A 16,968-nucleotide genomic window follows, 5' to 3' on the forward strand; every position below is an offset into this window, starting at 1 on the left:
TGAGGATTTGAACTCTCCCAGTGCTTCAGCACAGCAAAAAAAAATCAGAAATATAAATGAAATGGAACAAACTTATTTCTTTAAAACAATAACAGTAACAAAAGGGAACGATAAAGGGTAAACACATACAATGGAGTTGTAACTCCATCCAGCCAGCAGCAAGGGAGTGGGTATGACTGTATAAGATTTTGAAAGGGTTAGTGGGGATTAAGATTCTTATCAAAATGTCAGAATCCAATCAAAAGTTGTTTGCATCACGTACACTATAGCAGACATGAGCCATTGCCTTAATTTGTATTGTCAACATTTATGCTAAAAATATTGGAGGTTAAGCCATTGGTTTAAAAGAGGTTAACCATAGGTTTAAGTGCATCAAGTTGTCAAGGAATAAAGAGAGCTTCATTATTAAAAAGTTAGAGATTTGTTCTGTGTCAAAATGCACACAAAACAAATCGATACATAAAAGTTAAATTATTGCATTGTATGATAGGAATGAAGTTGGTTGCGCATCGTGCAAAAGACGTTTGAGAGTTAACAACATGGAACTAAGAATAGGCACTAAAGAGCTTTACATTTTGGCTAAGGACACTAAGTTGATTACTGTAACCTAATACATACAGCTCTAAGTCTCATAGTGCTGAATAATCAGAGTGCATAACACATGTGTCACAAGAATATCTTGCTATACTGGTACCATACTTCCAACTGTAAGCTCATATTTCTATCCTCTTCTAACCAAAGTGTTCTGCTTTGAAGGATAGCTCAAGTTTATGTACATGAAATCAGAACTGTTGACGTTTCATCCACATTTCAGTCCGATTTTACATCAAAGTCAGGTAAACAATTTAAATTCAAAATCCTTGCTGGACTGGAGTCCAGAACAACTAGGATGGGATCCCCATTACAAGCTAGTCTCACTCCATGTTAGACCCAATCAATTTTGTTCTCAACTGAAATCTCACCCTGGCTTACAACTGGTGTCAATATAACCTAAGTCTCTGAATAGGACACTGTTACTGAGTAGATGACTGCAGTAAAAGTAAAGTGTATATATTTCCAAGTATCCCAAATATATGCAGTGGCAAGCTTTATTCTAAAATCAGGTTGTGAATTGCAAACATGCCAACATGAAGACAGGCTAGTGGAGGAACTCACCGACTTTTCCAGCCATTCTGAAAAAAGGTGTACCTGCTTATAATATTAACATACTCAAGGCTATGTCCAATTAAGCAGCTTTTTCTACAGAATATAAATCAAGCATTATGAAATAGTTACACAATGAAAGTCATTCAGTCCATCATAAGCATGCCAGCTCTCTGCAGGAGCAAGTCAATTAGTTGTATTTTCCTACCTGCCCCCATGTACCAGATTTCTTTTTCAGATAACTCTCCAATTCCAGTTTGAAAACCGCAGTTCAACCTGTCTCCATCTCATTCTCAGGCAGTGCACTCCAGAGTCTAACCACATACTATGAAGAAAAATCTTTTCTCATGTCACCTTTCATTCTTTTGCCATTCACCTTAAGTCGGTGCCCTCTGGTTTTCAACTCTGTCGCCAATGAAAGCTGTTTTTCCATATCGATTGTGTCCAGATCCATCAACCTTCTCATTTCTAAGAAGAACAACATGAGCATTTCCAATCTACCACATAACTGAAGTCTTTCATCCTCATAAATCTTTCCTGCATCCTCTTGAATGTTTTCACATCCTCACCTTTGGACACATTTCAATCTGAGTTGGAGTAAAATATTAATTAAGGATCTGGATGAATTAAGGATCACCATACTAGATAACATCATCACTGGAGGCTCACTGATGATGTTATCTAGTATGGTGATGAAACATCTGAAAATGAACCTTCCAGGTTAGCGAGCATCCAGATCCTTACTTTTATCTTAAAAGAATATTCACAGGTGGCGGGTAGTTCAGTGGGTGTAGGCACTGCCAAATGGTAATGTCACTGAACCAGTAATCCACAATTGATCAGAGGACATTAGTTTAAATCTGGCTTGAATACATTAAAATCTGGAATGTAAAGCTAACTTAATGGCAATCATACAACCACCATCATTTATCATTAAAATCCATCTGGTTCAGGAATGTTCTGCAGGGATGGACATCTGCCATCTTTACCTAGTTTCACTTAGGTATGACTGCAGACTCACAACAATGTGGTGGATTCTTAACTACCTTCTGGGCAATAATGCAGGCCTAACCAGTGACATCAACATTCCATGAACAAATAACTAAAAAAAACTGCAAGATCTAATTCCTGCCTCACTGGATCACCAGGAATCAGAAATATTGGAAAAACCAGTGTGTCAAAATGAATGTCCTTAAAGAAATATGTCTGGCTCTCTGTTATTCATTGTGCCCGCCCAGTTGATCCAAACCCAAAGTCAGTGAAACTTCCTTCTCAATTCAGTTATGGTGAAAAAGTACTTTATGCATGTTTACACAACATCATAGCTCTCATCTAGGAGGTGGACAGCACAACAGGGAAGCTTGTATACCCACCATGATCTTCAAGAAAGGAGATTAGGCTAACTGCAGCAACTACATCCCTGCTGCCAACCATGGGGAAGGTCCTTGCGAGAAATCTCCTCAATTACCTCCTTGCAATAGATGAAGACATCCTTGGAGAACCACAATGCCGATTCCATCCAACAAGAGGCATAGGCCAAGATCTTCACAACAAGACATCCAAGAAAAGTGCAGACAGCAGTAGCAACCTCTACATGTTGCTTTCTTTGACCTCACAAAGACCTTTGGGTAGCATGGTAGCTCAGTGGTTAGTACTGCTGCCTCACAGCACCAGGGACCCAGGTTCAATTCCACCCTTTGGCAACTCTCTGTTCAGTTTACACATTCTCCCCATGTCTGCATGGGTTTCCTCCAGATGCTCCGATTTCCTCTCAAAGTCCAAGATGTGCAGGTTAGGTGATTTGGCCATGGGAAATGCAGGGTGATAGGGTAGGGATGTGAGTGGGATGCTCTTCGGTGGGTTGGTGTGGACTCGATGGGCAGAATGGTCTGCTCCCACACTGTAGGGATTCTATGGTTCTGCTCCGTCAACCAAGAGAGCTGATGCAGCGCCCTCATCAAATGTTTGCACCTGCAGATATTTGTCACCATCCTCTGCTTGCTGTAGAACTGCATACAAGCTATCACTAATGGGTCTGCCACAGACCCAATACTTGCACGAACTGGGGTTATCAAAGCAACACTCTTCTCCATCTTCCTTGCTGCAACACTTCACCTCATACCCTTGAAGATTCCTGCTGATGTGGAGTTAATCAATGAGTAGGTGGGAAATTGTTCCAACCTTCCTATATGTGGGAAGACAAGGGTGATGATACTCCAGCAATGCTTCCACCATGTCATACAAAACCACTGCAGGATAGGCATTATCTTTTAATCTTCTAATATCATTATCGTTTCTTAGACCAATAGCCCCAGCAACAAGGCACTGCTTACGATCAATGAGCTGTGCAGACAGGCTACATCATCCATATGCTTAACACAAGACTTACAAAATGAGCTCTTGACACAGATGAGGGCAAAGGAAACACTTCAAAAAGGGTCCTCAAAGTCTCCTTGAAAACATGCAATATCACCACCAGTTCATGGGAATCTCTCAGCCAAAACCAACCAGATTGGAAAAGAAACATCCACAAAGTTGCCAACGATGACAACTATCTTTAATAAGCTCAGAAGAAGATCAGGAGCAAGCAGCAGAAGAAGATTGCAAAAACCTAAATGTTCCACCTCTCCACTTCAGCAAACACCACTGCCGTATCTGTGGATGTTGAGAAAGTGAGTACAACAGCAAGGAAGATATGCTAAACCTTTACCAAGGTCTGGTAAGGCTACAACTGGATGATTACCTAATGTTAGATTACCAAATCTTAGAAGGTCCTTTAGAGAATGCAGAGGAGATTTCCCAAAGTGGTTCCGGGGAGGGAGAATTTTATTTACAAGATTAGATTGAACAGTTTATATAGTCATAGAGATGTACAGCACGGAAACAGACCCTTCAATCCAACTCGTCCATGCTGACCAGATATCCCAACCCAATCTAGTCCCACCTGCCAGCACCTGGCCCATATGCCTCCAAACCCTTCCTATTCATATACCCGTCCAGATGCCTTTTAAATGTTGCAATTGGAGAACAAAAAACTATCTCAAGATTTGACATGATCAGATAAGGTAAATAGGGACATCATTCATTAGCTGCTGGTATAAGGTCTGGGGTCACAGGTTTAAGGTTCTGGGTTAGAAGTGTAGGAGGGACACGAGGAAGAATTGTTTTTGCATAATGTGCGGTAATGACCTGGAACTTAAGGGTGGGAGAAGCAGAGATGTCAATGATACCATTGGAAAGGAAATTAGATAGGCACTTGAAGGAAATAAACTTGCATTGCTACAGGGAGAAAGTGGGAAATGGGATTGGCTGGATTGCTGCACAGAGCAGGGGCATGAACTCAATGGGCTGAATGGCCTCATTTTATGCTGCACTGGCTCCATGTTTCTACAATGAACATTCCCAGCTATTGACTTCAGCAACATCACTCAATTTTACACAAAAGGAAGACAATTTTTCTACAGTTATAAAAGTAGTAGCATCCAGAAATGGTTTAACACCTGCACTAAAATAGCAGATAGAAGAATGATTCATGATTCATTAAGGGGTCGTTCAGTAATGACATCAGTGCAAAGAATGAATTGCATTGATAAGCTTTTCCTGATTTTAAGATATCCCAAAGTGCTTTACAGCTGTTGAGGACTTTTGAAGAGGAGTCACTTTACTTATTCCATGAGACATCAATCTGCACACAGCAAGCTCGCAAAACAGCAATTTGATAATGACTAAATAATTTGTAGCTAAATATTATTTCTCAGGAATAATTATCCACCAGGACACCAGAGAGAATGCCCCTGTTCCTCAAAATAGTACCGTGGGATCATTTACACTCGACCAAGAGGACAAAAGAGGCCTTTTGCTTAATATCTCATCTGTTAGACAGCACTCCCACAGCATTGCACTGGAATGTCAGGTTGACTTATGTGTTCACATCTTTGTTAAGGGATGTGAATCCTGAATTTTTTCAGTCAAACCCAAATATGATACTGTTAAATTATTGTACACAAATCTGCATTCAAACTGCTTGAATAGTCCATAGTCAATAGCATGCTGCCTGACCTGATGTGCTCTTCCAGCACCACTCTAATCTTGACCTGTAGTCAATAACATGCAAGTTCTCAGATTCCAATGTTTGCTAATTTCATACTTCCAGTGCCCACCATCTAGTGTGACAACAGCAACAGTACCTACTGTGTTTGCAATGGCTTGCTGACCGAAAGCATTTAATCCTTTTGTGTTTACTTTCTTCCTGTTGCTCAGCATGGCAAGTTAGTCCTGTAACTGTATGTTAGGGCATGAATTACTTTCTCAGTTTATATGACTTAAAATGCTATAATTCTTTCACTAGGTTTTACAATATAATGAGGTATTCACCGGAGAAGTATTACTTAAAATAAGTAAAGCAGTGACAGACAACATTGTTAATTGTCTATAATGTGTGACTTATGATCTGAATTATTTTTTGTTTATCAATTTGAATTATCATGTGGCTCAACTTTGTGACTGCCATTTAATGTAATAAAGCATATAATGTAAGTACTAGAATGGATGACTAAACTTTGTTTGAAGAGGCAGATTCATATAAGTATCTTAAATGCATAGGTGGAAAGGTATGGGAATGGAATTGTAGAACATAGGGTCCAGAAAGCTGACAGCACAGCTGCAAATGGTTGCTTGATGAAAAAAATCAGTAATGCACAAGAAGTCTGAATAAGGGGATTGCAGGTATCTTAGCAAAAGTTCAGGACTGGAGGAGATTAGGAAACTCGGGAGGGATGAAGTCAGGGAGAGGTTTTAATATGGAAATGCGAAGTTTTAAACTGAGGTGATATCAGGTTTGGATCCAACTAGATCATAGAATATATATGTACCATAAGTTTTATTTGGAAATGTTGTAAATAATTTCATGGGGCATACTAGCAGATTATGGAAATGTATTGTGTAGCCCTTATTGCAAGTCATATACTCTTTATATGAATGGAATTCTGTATTAACTATGCAATAAAGGGTCATGCTGAAATGAAAAATTATGTATTGCTTGGAGATAATTTGAGTGGTAAATCACAGAAAGGAGAATGAGCATCTCAGAGATATCCAATTGTTAGCCAATGTTTCAAAGTGTGTCCTTTTAGTTTCTAGTTTTGAAAAGAAACATAACCTTCCACATCTATCTCACTGATATTCAAATCAGACATACATAGGTTTTGGATACTTAGTAAATGAAGGAATTGGAGGACAGTATCAGAGTGGAGTTGACAGAGAAAGTCAGCTGTGACGTTACTGGAGGGTGTAGCAAGCTCAAAGAGCCCAATAGATGCTTGTGCTCCTATTTATTATGGGCACATCAAATCCTTTCAGATTCTTAAATCCTCTATTGAATCATGTTATTTCTAGAGAAAAAAGTAACAATGTTTGATCTTCCTGGTATCAACCATTTAAATTAGTCTGTCCCTGGAAATAATAATGAGGTTTGCAAGCATGACTGGAGACTGATGTTTGTCTAAATGAAACATGAATAATGTTGCGGAGGACAAAGTTCTACAGAAGTATATGATGACTTCTCACCCACCAGTTAACTTTTAGGTACAGGTTTAAAAGCTGTGGCCTGCATGTCAGCGTGGCACTAAAGATTTAAATTAATTACAGACAGGCTTCAGAAGTTTCCAATCTTCTTGGCCGTGGTTTACACCTTACAATTTCATATGGAAACTGTGTGCAAGACTGGAAAAGGTGTGTCAGATCTCCCACAGAGATATTAAATTCATTTTGCTGAACATTGCAATTTTAAGGAAACAATCTCATTGCACAATGCAGTTAAGATTCAGAAATTAATCTGCACCTATAAACTATTTTCAGTAACTCTCTCTCATTCCTTGCCCTGCATGAGGTTCAGTTCCCTTTATTTTCTTTACTCATTGAATGCGGGCATCACAAGCCAGGTCAGCATTCATTGACCATCCCTAGTTACCCTTGAGGTGGTGGTGGTGAATTGCCAGCTTGAACTGCTGCAATTCATTTGGTGTGCCTACACCCACAATACTGTTAGAGAGGGAGTTCCATGATTTTGACACGGCAACTTTGAAGGAATGATGACAGATGCCCAAGTCAGGATAGTGACTGGCTTGGAGGGGAATATGCAGGTAGTGTTCCCTGTATTTTCTGCCCTTGCCATTCTAGTTTAAAGTGTTTGTGGGTTTGGAAGGTGCTGTCTAAGGATTAACAGTAGGGTCAAGAGTGTGGTGCTGGAAAAGCACAGCAGGTCTGGCAGCAGCCGAGGAGCAGGAAAATCAACGTTTTGGGCAAAAGTACTTCATCAGTAATGAGGCTGGGAGCCTCGGGGGTGAAGAGATAAATGGGAGGGGGGTAGGACTGGGAGGGAGGGGGGAGAAGGTAGCTGAGAATGCAATAGGTGGATGGAGGTTGGGTAATGGTGATAGGTCAGAGGGGAGGATGGAGCCGATAGGTGGGAAGGAAGATGGACAGATAGGACAGGTCATGAGGGCAATGCTGAGTTGGAAGGTTGGATCTAGGATAAGGTGAGGGGAGGGGAAATGAGGAAACTGGTGAAATCCACATTGATGCCATGGGGTTGGACAGTCCTGAAGCAGAAGATGAGGCATTCTTCCTCCAGGGGTCAGGTGGTTAGTGAGTGGTGATGGAGGAGGCCAGAACCTGCATGTCCTTGGCGGAGTGGGAGGGGAAGTTGAAGTGTTCGGCCATGGGGCAGTGGTGTTGGTTAGTGCAGGTGTCCCGGAAATGTTCTCTGCAGCGCTCTGCGACGTAGGCATCCTGTCTTCCCAATGTAGAGGAGACTGCATTGGGAGCAACGAATACAGTAAATGACATGTGTGGAAGTGCAGGTGGAACTTTGATGGATGTGGAAGCCTCCTTTGGAGCCTTTGACAGAGGTGAGGGGGTGGTGTGGGCACAGGTTTTGCAATTCTTGTGATGGCAGGGGAAGGTGCTGGGAGGGGAGGGTGGGTTGGTGAGGGGCGTGGACCTGACAAGGAGTCGCGGAGGGAACGGTCTTTGCGGAAAGCAGATGGGGTGGGGAGGGAAATATATCCCTGGTGGTGGGGTCCATTTGTAGGTGGCGGAACTGGAAGGATGAAATGACGCATACGGAGTTTGGTGGGGTGGAAGGTGAGGACCAGAGGGGTTCTGTCCTTGTTGCAGTTGGAGGGGTGGGGTTCGAAGGCAGAGGTGGTGAAGTGGATGAGATGCGCTGGAGGGCATCAACCACCATGTGGGAGAAGAAATTGTGGTCTTTCAAGAAGAAGGCCATCTGTTGTGTTCTGTGGAGGAACTGGTCCTCCTGGGATCGGATGTGGCGGAGGTGGAGGAATTGGAAATAAGGGATTGCATTTTTACAGGAAGCAGGGTGGGAGGAGGTCTACTCCAGGTAGCTTTCGTGTGTCAGCTGTAACACTCTAGCCTCAGATTTTAAAGATTGAGAGTTCAAACCCCGCTTTAAAGACTTTAGCACATCATCTACACTGCGGGAGTGCAACACTGTCAGAGATGTCCTATTTTCGACAAAACATTAAATACTGTATAGAAATCACCAGAGCTTTCCAGAGCATTTATTCTACACTTAACCTGTTCTGGATTGTCCTCACATTGCTGCCCATGGGGGTTTGCCTGTATTTAGTTATGTTTCAGTTGTGATTACACTTCCAAGGAAGTGTTCCCTTGGTGGTAAGGAGTGGTTGGGCATCCTGAGGTCAAGGGGGTTCGATGAATAAATGTAATCTTTGTAGTTAAGGAGAGAGCCCTAAATTACATTCCAGAAGCAGTTGATCGTTGGACAGATGCCCACTGCCACGTTTCTGCGTGAACAAGACATTTCTCCAAAGACATTGGCTGCTGCTCTTCTGGGAATTGTGTCAACAGCAGCAGATCGCAAAATGAAACTTTCTAAAGGAGTTTTAAACTAACGTCGCGCCGCTGTTTGACCGAGCAAGATTTCTATCTGACTGTGGTTGGTGAGCAACAGCTCACCTGCACTTTTACTGTAAAGTTAATTGTTCAGAAATTAGTTTAAAACTTTAAACGTGGTGATACGTGGAATACGCGGAAATTAACAGGGGCTGAAATGCAGCCCTTGGCCGCGTGTTTTAAGTTGGTGAATTGGCAGCCCCAGCTGACGGGAGAGGACTGAACGCCCAGTTTCAACTCGATCACAAAGCCACATCCCAAACTTACCGCAGATTCTCCACGCTCTCCTCCGGGGTCAACTGTTCGAACGTCTTGGCTTCTTCCTTGCCCAAAAAGGCCTCGTGATCGTACTGGAAGTTTTCCGAGTCGGCGTGTACCTGATCGCTGAGCTGTGGCTCTTGATGGACCCGCTCGTGTCTCAAAGTGGGCTTGGGGCAGCCTCCGGCCACACAGAGAAGCAGCAAACAAAGTAGGCGTGGGTTCCCCATGTTGTAATATCTTGGAACAAATGCAACCTGTAAGAAAGATACAACCAACAGAGAAAAAAAAATACAACTCTACAAACTTCTGCTTCATTCATTCATTGCATTTTCTCTTATTCATGGAAGAAAATCTCAGATACCTGTTTGAACCGACCCCCGTTGATATGTGGAGCGACCGCTTCTTTTAAGCTACGCACAGAATTCTGTCCCATATAAGTTACAAAGTTATTTCAAACCCAGCGGCTAACTTCGTCCCCCACTGCTCCGCTTCATGTATCAGCCTTTGATGTGGGACTGAGCCACTCAACACTCCGATTGCAGGTTAGAAAGCAGAGTGCCGTTTTGTTAAGGCGCTTCCGATTGGGGAGAGGGCGTGACCGTGCTGGGGGAGGTTGGAAGTCGCCACGTTGCAGGGCTGCAGGAGCAAATCTCGTTGACAATCACTTTTTAACGCTTTTCCTTTAACCCATATCTAGAATGCAACCGTTTGTGTCTGTATTCCAACGTGTTTTTGTTCCTTTGCATATCTTCACATATAAAAGTGAAATAGGATCTTGCATACTCACTGTGGAATACTATTTAAATCTAACGCACTCGTGTTACCATCACAAGAGCCATTCAGGTTTTTTTGGACTTTCCATTTAGGAAAATGTTATGTTCATTATTCTTTAGTTGAAGTTCAAACGCCCACAAAAGCCAATGTATAAAACAACATTGCACTTAATACACATTTTCTGTGACGCTTGGGATATCGTGTTCCGCATAAGGCATAATAGATCTCAGATGATGTTACAGATGTAAGATAATCTTTAAAAAGAAAAAGTAGGAGTTGTTAGGCACAAAAAGGTCTAATTCAGTTTATCCCACCCCAGGAGTTATATCATTCAACAAGTTGTTGATAGAGCGACCATTCTCTTGTCAACGAGTCTACAACAGACACAGAGATGAAGTGAGTAAAACCTGAGGGAGAACTTTAGGAACCATTGATCGAAAGTCACTTGTTCCTCACTATATTTGCCACACGTGTCTCAGTCACTAATAGTTTTTATGTGTCTGAAAGAAACCCATACATTTTGCATTTGAGTGCCTCAGTGATTACCATCCACAGTCTCTGACCTCCATAATAATGAAGTGCTTACAGAGGCTGGTCATGGGCCACATCACCTCTAGCCTCCCAGCCTGCCTCAATCCCCAGCAATTTGCCTCCAGTGAAACAGGTCCACAGCAGACACCACTTTCCTAGCCCTACACTCATCCCTGGAACATTTGGTTAACAAGGATGCCTATGTCCGGTTCCTACTAACTGACTACAGCTCTGCCTTCAATACCATAATCCCGACCAGACTAATCTCAAAACTCCAAGACCCAAGTCTCAGCTCCGCACTCTGCAACTGGACCCTGAGCTTCCTGACCCATAAATCTCAATCAGTGAAGATAGATAACAGCAGTTCCTCCACGATAACCCTCAACACTAGCACCAGGCAAGGATACATACTCTGCCCCCTACTATACTTAGGTACATGTAGCCAAATTCCGTACAAATGCATCTATAAGTTTGCTGATGACACCGCCATGTTAGGATGATATGAAACAACAATGAATCAGAATACAGGAAGGAGATAGATACTTGGCGTTGTGGTGCAATGATAATTACCTGTCTCACAATGTCAGAAAAACCAAAGAACTGATCATTGACTTCAGGAAGAAAGGAGCAGGACACACCCCTATCTACAACAACGGAGCTGAGGTGGAGAGGGTTGAAAGCATCAAGTTCCTCGGAGTGGCAATAACCAACACTTTGTCTTGGACCTCCCATGTAGATGTGATAGTCAAGAAAGCACAACAATGTCTCTTTATCCTCAGGTGGGTTAGGAAATTTGGCATGACCATATGGACCCTCACCATCTTTTACAGATGTACTCCAGAAAGCATTCTATCCAGGTGCACAACGGCCTAGAACAGCAACTGTTCTGTCCAGGACTGCAAGAAACTACAGAAAATTATCTACACAGCCTAGACCATCACGGAAGCCAACTCCCATCCATGGACTGCATTTACATTTCTCATTGCCATGAAAAGGCTGCCAACATCAACAAAGACCCCTCTCACTCCAGTAATGCTCTCCTTCAACATCATCCATCAGGGAGAAGAGACAGAAGCTTGAACACACACACGCACGCACACCAACAGGTTTAAGAACAGCTTCTTCCCTGCTGTTATTAGACTGCTGAATGGACCTCTCTAGTGATGTTGATCTTGTTAATGTTGATCTTACTTTGTGCACCTTCTATGCCACCATAATCTTGTGTGCCTTGCTCTGTCTAAGCTCCCTATGATGGGGTGTATGTCCTTGTTTTCTATGATCTGCCTGTACTGCTCACAAAACAAAACTTTTCACTGTACTTAGGTACATGTGACTACAATAAATGAAGCCAAATGAATGATTGAGCTGTGCATGATTCTACATTTCTTTGTTATGTACCTCTTACAGACTGAGTTTCTTCTTCAGGTCAGGTCTCTCCATCGGTTGAATCCAACCTTACCAAAGAGCAAGCTGGTTTCAGACCTAGTTGAAGCTGATACCAAATACTGAGTTGCCAGCCACATTGAGACTAGCTACCAATGCCTACTCAACACAGGATCTATAAGATGTAGTAGCAGAGGTGGGGCATTCAGTACATCAATTTTTTTTTCTGTTTTTCATCAGCAGCAGTAGCTCGAAGGGTGGGAGCATGGACCAGGGGCCTGCTGGGAGTGGTGAGTCACTGATTTGAACCTTTAAAAACTTAACTCGAGCGTGGGAGTCTTCCATTTCTGTTTTTCAGCTGCAGCAGCAGCTTGAAGGACGGGAGCTTAGACCAGGGGCCTGCCGGGAACAGTGAGTCGCTGATTTGAGCTTTTCTATTTGAAATCAGAGAGCAGAGGTTTCTGGGAAAGGAGGGACTTTTTTTTATTTCCGCCCAGCTATATAAGTCAGTGTTTTCTAAACCCGAGACCCTACGTTTGTAGAGTCTCCTACCCAACCACCTCCTCAAACCTTAAAGACCAGGGATACATCAGGTAAGCGTCTCTTCTTTTTTACTTTGTGATAAGGAGACTAGCACAGATGGCAGTGCAGGGAGAGGAATGTTCCTCCTGCATGATGTTTGAGGTGAGGGATGCCATTAGTGTCCCATCCAAGCACATCTGCAGGAAGTGCACCCAACTCTCGCTCCTCCAAGGCTGTATTAGGGAACTGAAGCGGGAGCTGGCTGAACTTCGGACCATTCGGGAGCAGAGGCTGTGATAGATAAGAGTTACAAGGAAGTAGTTACTCCGAGGTGCGAAGAAAGCTGGGTGACTATTTGAAGGGGGAGAAAACAGCCAGTGGAGGGATCCCTTGCGGTCGTTCCCTTGAAAAATGTGTATACCATTTTGGATACTGTTGGGGGGGGGGACTTACTAGGGGTATGCAGTAAGTCTGGCACAGAGCCTGTCCCTGTTACACAGAAGGGAAGGAGGGAAAGGAGGACAGTGTTAGTCATTGGGGACTCAACAGTTAGAGGGTCAGATAGAAGGTTTATTGGGAATGAAAGAGACTCATGGTTGATGTGTTGCCTCCCAGGTGCCAGGGTCCATGATGTCTCGGATCGTATCTTTGGGGTCCTGAAGGGAGAGGGTGACCAGCCCCAAGTCACGGTCCACATATGTACCAACGACATAGGTAGAAAGAGGGATGGGGATGTAAGGCAGGATTTCAGGGAGCTAGGGTGGAAGCTGAGAGCTAGAACAAACAGAGTTGTTATCTCTGGTTTGTTACCCATGTCACATGATAGCGAGGCAAGGAATAGGGAGAGATATCAGCTGAACACGTGGCTGCAAGGATGATGCAGGAGGGAAGATTGGGGCTTATTCTGGGGAAGGTGGGACCTGTACAAACAGGATGGTCTTCACTTGAACTAGAGGGGTACTAATATCCTGGGTGGGAAATTTTCTGGTGCTATTTGGGTGTGTTTAAACTAGCTTAGCAGGGGGATGGGAACCTGAGGTGTAGTTGCAGTGTGCAGGAGGATGAGAGTAGGGAGGACAGGGACAGGATTTCATGGTCACAGGAATGTGTTAGCAGACAGCAAGCTGGTTTGAAGTGTGTCTACTTCAACACTGGAAGTATCCAAAATAAGGTAGGTGAGCTTGCAGCATGGATAGGTACCTGGGACTTCGATGTTGTGGCCATTTCGGAGACATGGATAGAACAGGGTGAGGAATGGACGTTACAGGTTCCAGTGTTTAGATCTTTCATTAAGAACAAGCAAGGTGGTAAAAGAGGGGGAGGTGTGGCCTTGTTAGTCAAGGATAGTATAACAGTGGCTGAAAGAACTTTTCAGGAGGACTCGTCTACTGAGGTAGTGTGGGCTGAGGTTAGAACTAGTAGAGGAGAGGTCACACTGCTTGGAGTTCTTTATAGGCCTCCGCAGAGTGTCAGGGAGGTGGAGGAGAGGATTGGCAAAATTATTCTGGGTAGGAGTGAAAGGAACAGGGTGGTCGTTATGGAGGACTTTAACTTCCCCAACAATGACTGGAAATGCTATAACTCTAGTACATCAGATGGATCAGTTTTAGTCCAATGTGTACAGGAGGGTTTCCTGACACAGTATATCAAAGGGCCGACAAGAGGGGAGGCCACACTGGATCTGGTGCTTGGTAATGAACCAGGCCAGGTGTTTGATTTAGTTGTAGGTGAGCACCTTGGAAAGAGTGACCAGTTACGTTTAGTTTAGTGATGGAAAGAGATAGGTACATGCCACAGGTCAAGAGTTATTGATGGGGCAAGGACAGTTATAATACGATTAGGCAAGAATTAGGATGCATAGAACGGGGTAGCAAAATGCAGGGGATGTAGGCAATGGAAATGTGGAGCTGGTTTAAGGAACAGGTATTGCGTATCCATGATAGGTATATCCCTTTCAGGCAGGGAGGAAGTGATAAGGTAAGGGAACCATGGTTTACTACAGAAATTACATCTCTTGCTAAGCAGAAGAAGGAGGCTTATGTGTTAATGAGACAAGATGGTTCAGATGAGGCAATGAAGAGTTACAAATCAGCTAGGGAGGATTTCAAGAGAGAGTTAAGAAGAGCAAAGAGAGGACACAAACAGTCTTTATCAAATAGAATAAAGGAGAACCCTAAAGTTTCCTCTCGGTATGTGAGGAATAAAAGGATGACTAGAGTAGGAATAGGGCCAGTCAAATACAGAAGTTGGAAGTTGAGTGTGGACCCTGTGGAGATTGGAGAGGTGTTAAACGAAAATTTCTCAATGGCTTTCACTCAGGAAAAGGAGAATATTGTAGAGGAGAAGAATGAGATACGAGATATTAGACTAGAAAGGATTGAGGTTAGTTATGAAGAGGTGTTCTCAATTCGAGAAGGAGTGAAAGTAGACAAGTCCCCTGGGCCGGATGGGATTTATCCGAGGATTCTCTGGGAAGCTAGGGAGGAGATAGCAGAGCCTTTGGCTTTGATATTTGAGTTCTCATTATCTACAGGTTTAGTACCGGAGGACTGGAGGATTGCAGGTGTTGTGCCCTTGTTCAAGAAGGGCAGTAGAGATGACCTAGGTCATTATAGGCCTTATAGGCTGAGAGGTGGCAAATGGAGTTTAATGCAACTAAATGTGAGGTGATTCACTTTGGCAAGCCTTACTTCTGTTGTAGGAAAGGTTTTCAAAAGGATTATAAGAGATAGGATTTATAATCATCTAGCAAGCAACAATTTGATTTCAAATAGTCAACATGGTTTTCGTCAAGGGCAGGTTGTGTCTCACAAACCTCATTGAGGTTTTTGGGAAGGTGACCAAGCATGTAGATGAGAGTAGGGCAGTTGATATGGTATACTTGGACTTCAGTAAAGCCTTTGATAAGGTTCCACATGGTAAGCTGTTGGAGAAAAATCAGAAGCATGGGATTGAGGGTAATTTAGCAGTTTGGATTAGAAATTGGTTTTCTGAACGAAGGCAGTGAGTGGTGGTTGATGGAAAATATTCAGCCTGGAGTTTGGTTACTAGTGATGTGCCACAAGGATCTGTTTTGGGAGTAGTGGACAGTTTAGAAGAATGTTACAGGTTGTGGGGACTTGGATAAACTGCAGAATTGGGCTGAGAGGTGGCAAATGGAGTTTAATGCAACTAAATGTGAGGTGATTCACTTTGGCAAGAATAACAGGAAGGCAGAGTACTGGGTCAATGGAAAGATTCTTGGTAGTGTGAATGTGCAGAGGGATCTTGGAGTCCATGTACGTAGATCCCTGAAAGTTGCCATCCAGGATGATAGTGTTCTTAAGAAGGCATACGGTGTATTCGGTTTCATTGGTAGAGGGATTGAGTTCCAGAGCCGCAATATCATGCTGCAACTATACAAAACGCTAGTGCGGCCACACTTGGAATATTGTGTACAGTTCTGGTTGCCATATTTCAGGAAGCATTGGAAAAGGTGCAGAGGAGATTTACCAGGATGTTGCCTGATCTGGAGGGAAGGTCTTATGAGGAACGGCTGAAAGGCTTAGGTCAGTTCTCATTGGAAAGAAGAAGGCTAAGAGGGAATTTGATAGAGACATACAAGATGATCAGAGGATTAGATAGGGTAAACAGTGAAAGTCTTTTTCCTTAGATGATGACATCAGCTTGTACAAGGGGGCATAACTACAAATTGAGGGGTGATAGCACTCCTCAAACATTGCAGAAGATTCCCCCGGCCTCTGGAACTGCTCAGACGCCATTAGCCATGATGCTGCTGCAGCTACCATCCCCATGGTGATGGATGATGTCACTTCCGCCCCCATCATTAGATTACCTTACAGTGTGGAAACAGGCCCTTCGACCCAACAAGTCCACACCAACCTGCCGAAGCGCAACCCACCCATACCCCTACATTAACCCCTTACCTAACACTACGGGCAATTTAGCATGGCCAATTCACCTTACCTGCACATCTTTGGACTGTGGGAGGAAACCGGAGCACCCGGAGGAAACCCACACAGACACGGGGAGAACATGCAAACTCCACACAGTCAGTCGCCTGAGGCGGGAATTGAACCCAGGTCTCTGGCGCTGTGAGGCAGCTGTGCTAATCACTGTGCCACCGTGCCGCCTTCCACATGGCTGCTTCCACAACCACTTCCGCCCTCACAATTCCTCATGCACCACACGTGATATCACTTACGCCCCTCACATCATTGCTGATGTCATATGCTCAGTGACTTCTGCCCCCCGCCACTACCGTGTTTGCCACCACTTCCACCCCCACCAATGCTACTCACCTGCATTCTGCTGACATGCCCCCCACAGATCCCACTGTCACCATCCCCGCCCCCCCAGAACCCTGAGGGGAACACCACTGCTGCTCATGACTCCACCCTCATTCCCCCCACCACC

General features: G+C 43.7%; 1 protein-coding gene across 2 annotated transcripts in view; it reads right to left on the reverse strand.

The window, feature by feature from the left end:
- The window catches only part of rcn1 (reticulocalbin 1, EF-hand calcium binding domain), a 50,814-nt gene extending 39,328 nt beyond the window's left edge, over positions 1-11,486 (reverse strand). Inside the window, exons 1-2 of one of the 2 annotated variants that reach the window (XM_043705575.2) lie at positions 9,704-11,486; positions 9,349-9,596 (exon numbers count right to left, since the gene is read on the reverse strand). In XM_043705575.2, the coding sequence (XP_043561510.1) occupies positions 9,349-9,596; positions 9,704-9,775 (320 nt within the window). In that variant the 5' untranslated portion in view covers positions 9,776-11,486. The remainder of the gene's footprint in view (positions 1-9,348; positions 9,597-9,703) is intronic. The other variant, XM_087996357.1, reaches the window with a different exon arrangement.
- Positions 11,487-16,968: the final 5,482 nt, after the last annotated feature.

This window comes from Chiloscyllium plagiosum, unplaced genomic scaffold (assembly GCF_037043375.1).
Source record: "Chiloscyllium plagiosum isolate Xiang-an unplaced genomic scaffold, Cpla_swu_hap1 HiC_scaffold_18, whole genome shotgun sequence".
NCBI classification, from domain to species: Eukaryota; Metazoa; Chordata; class Chondrichthyes; order Orectolobiformes; family Hemiscylliidae; genus Chiloscyllium; species Chiloscyllium plagiosum.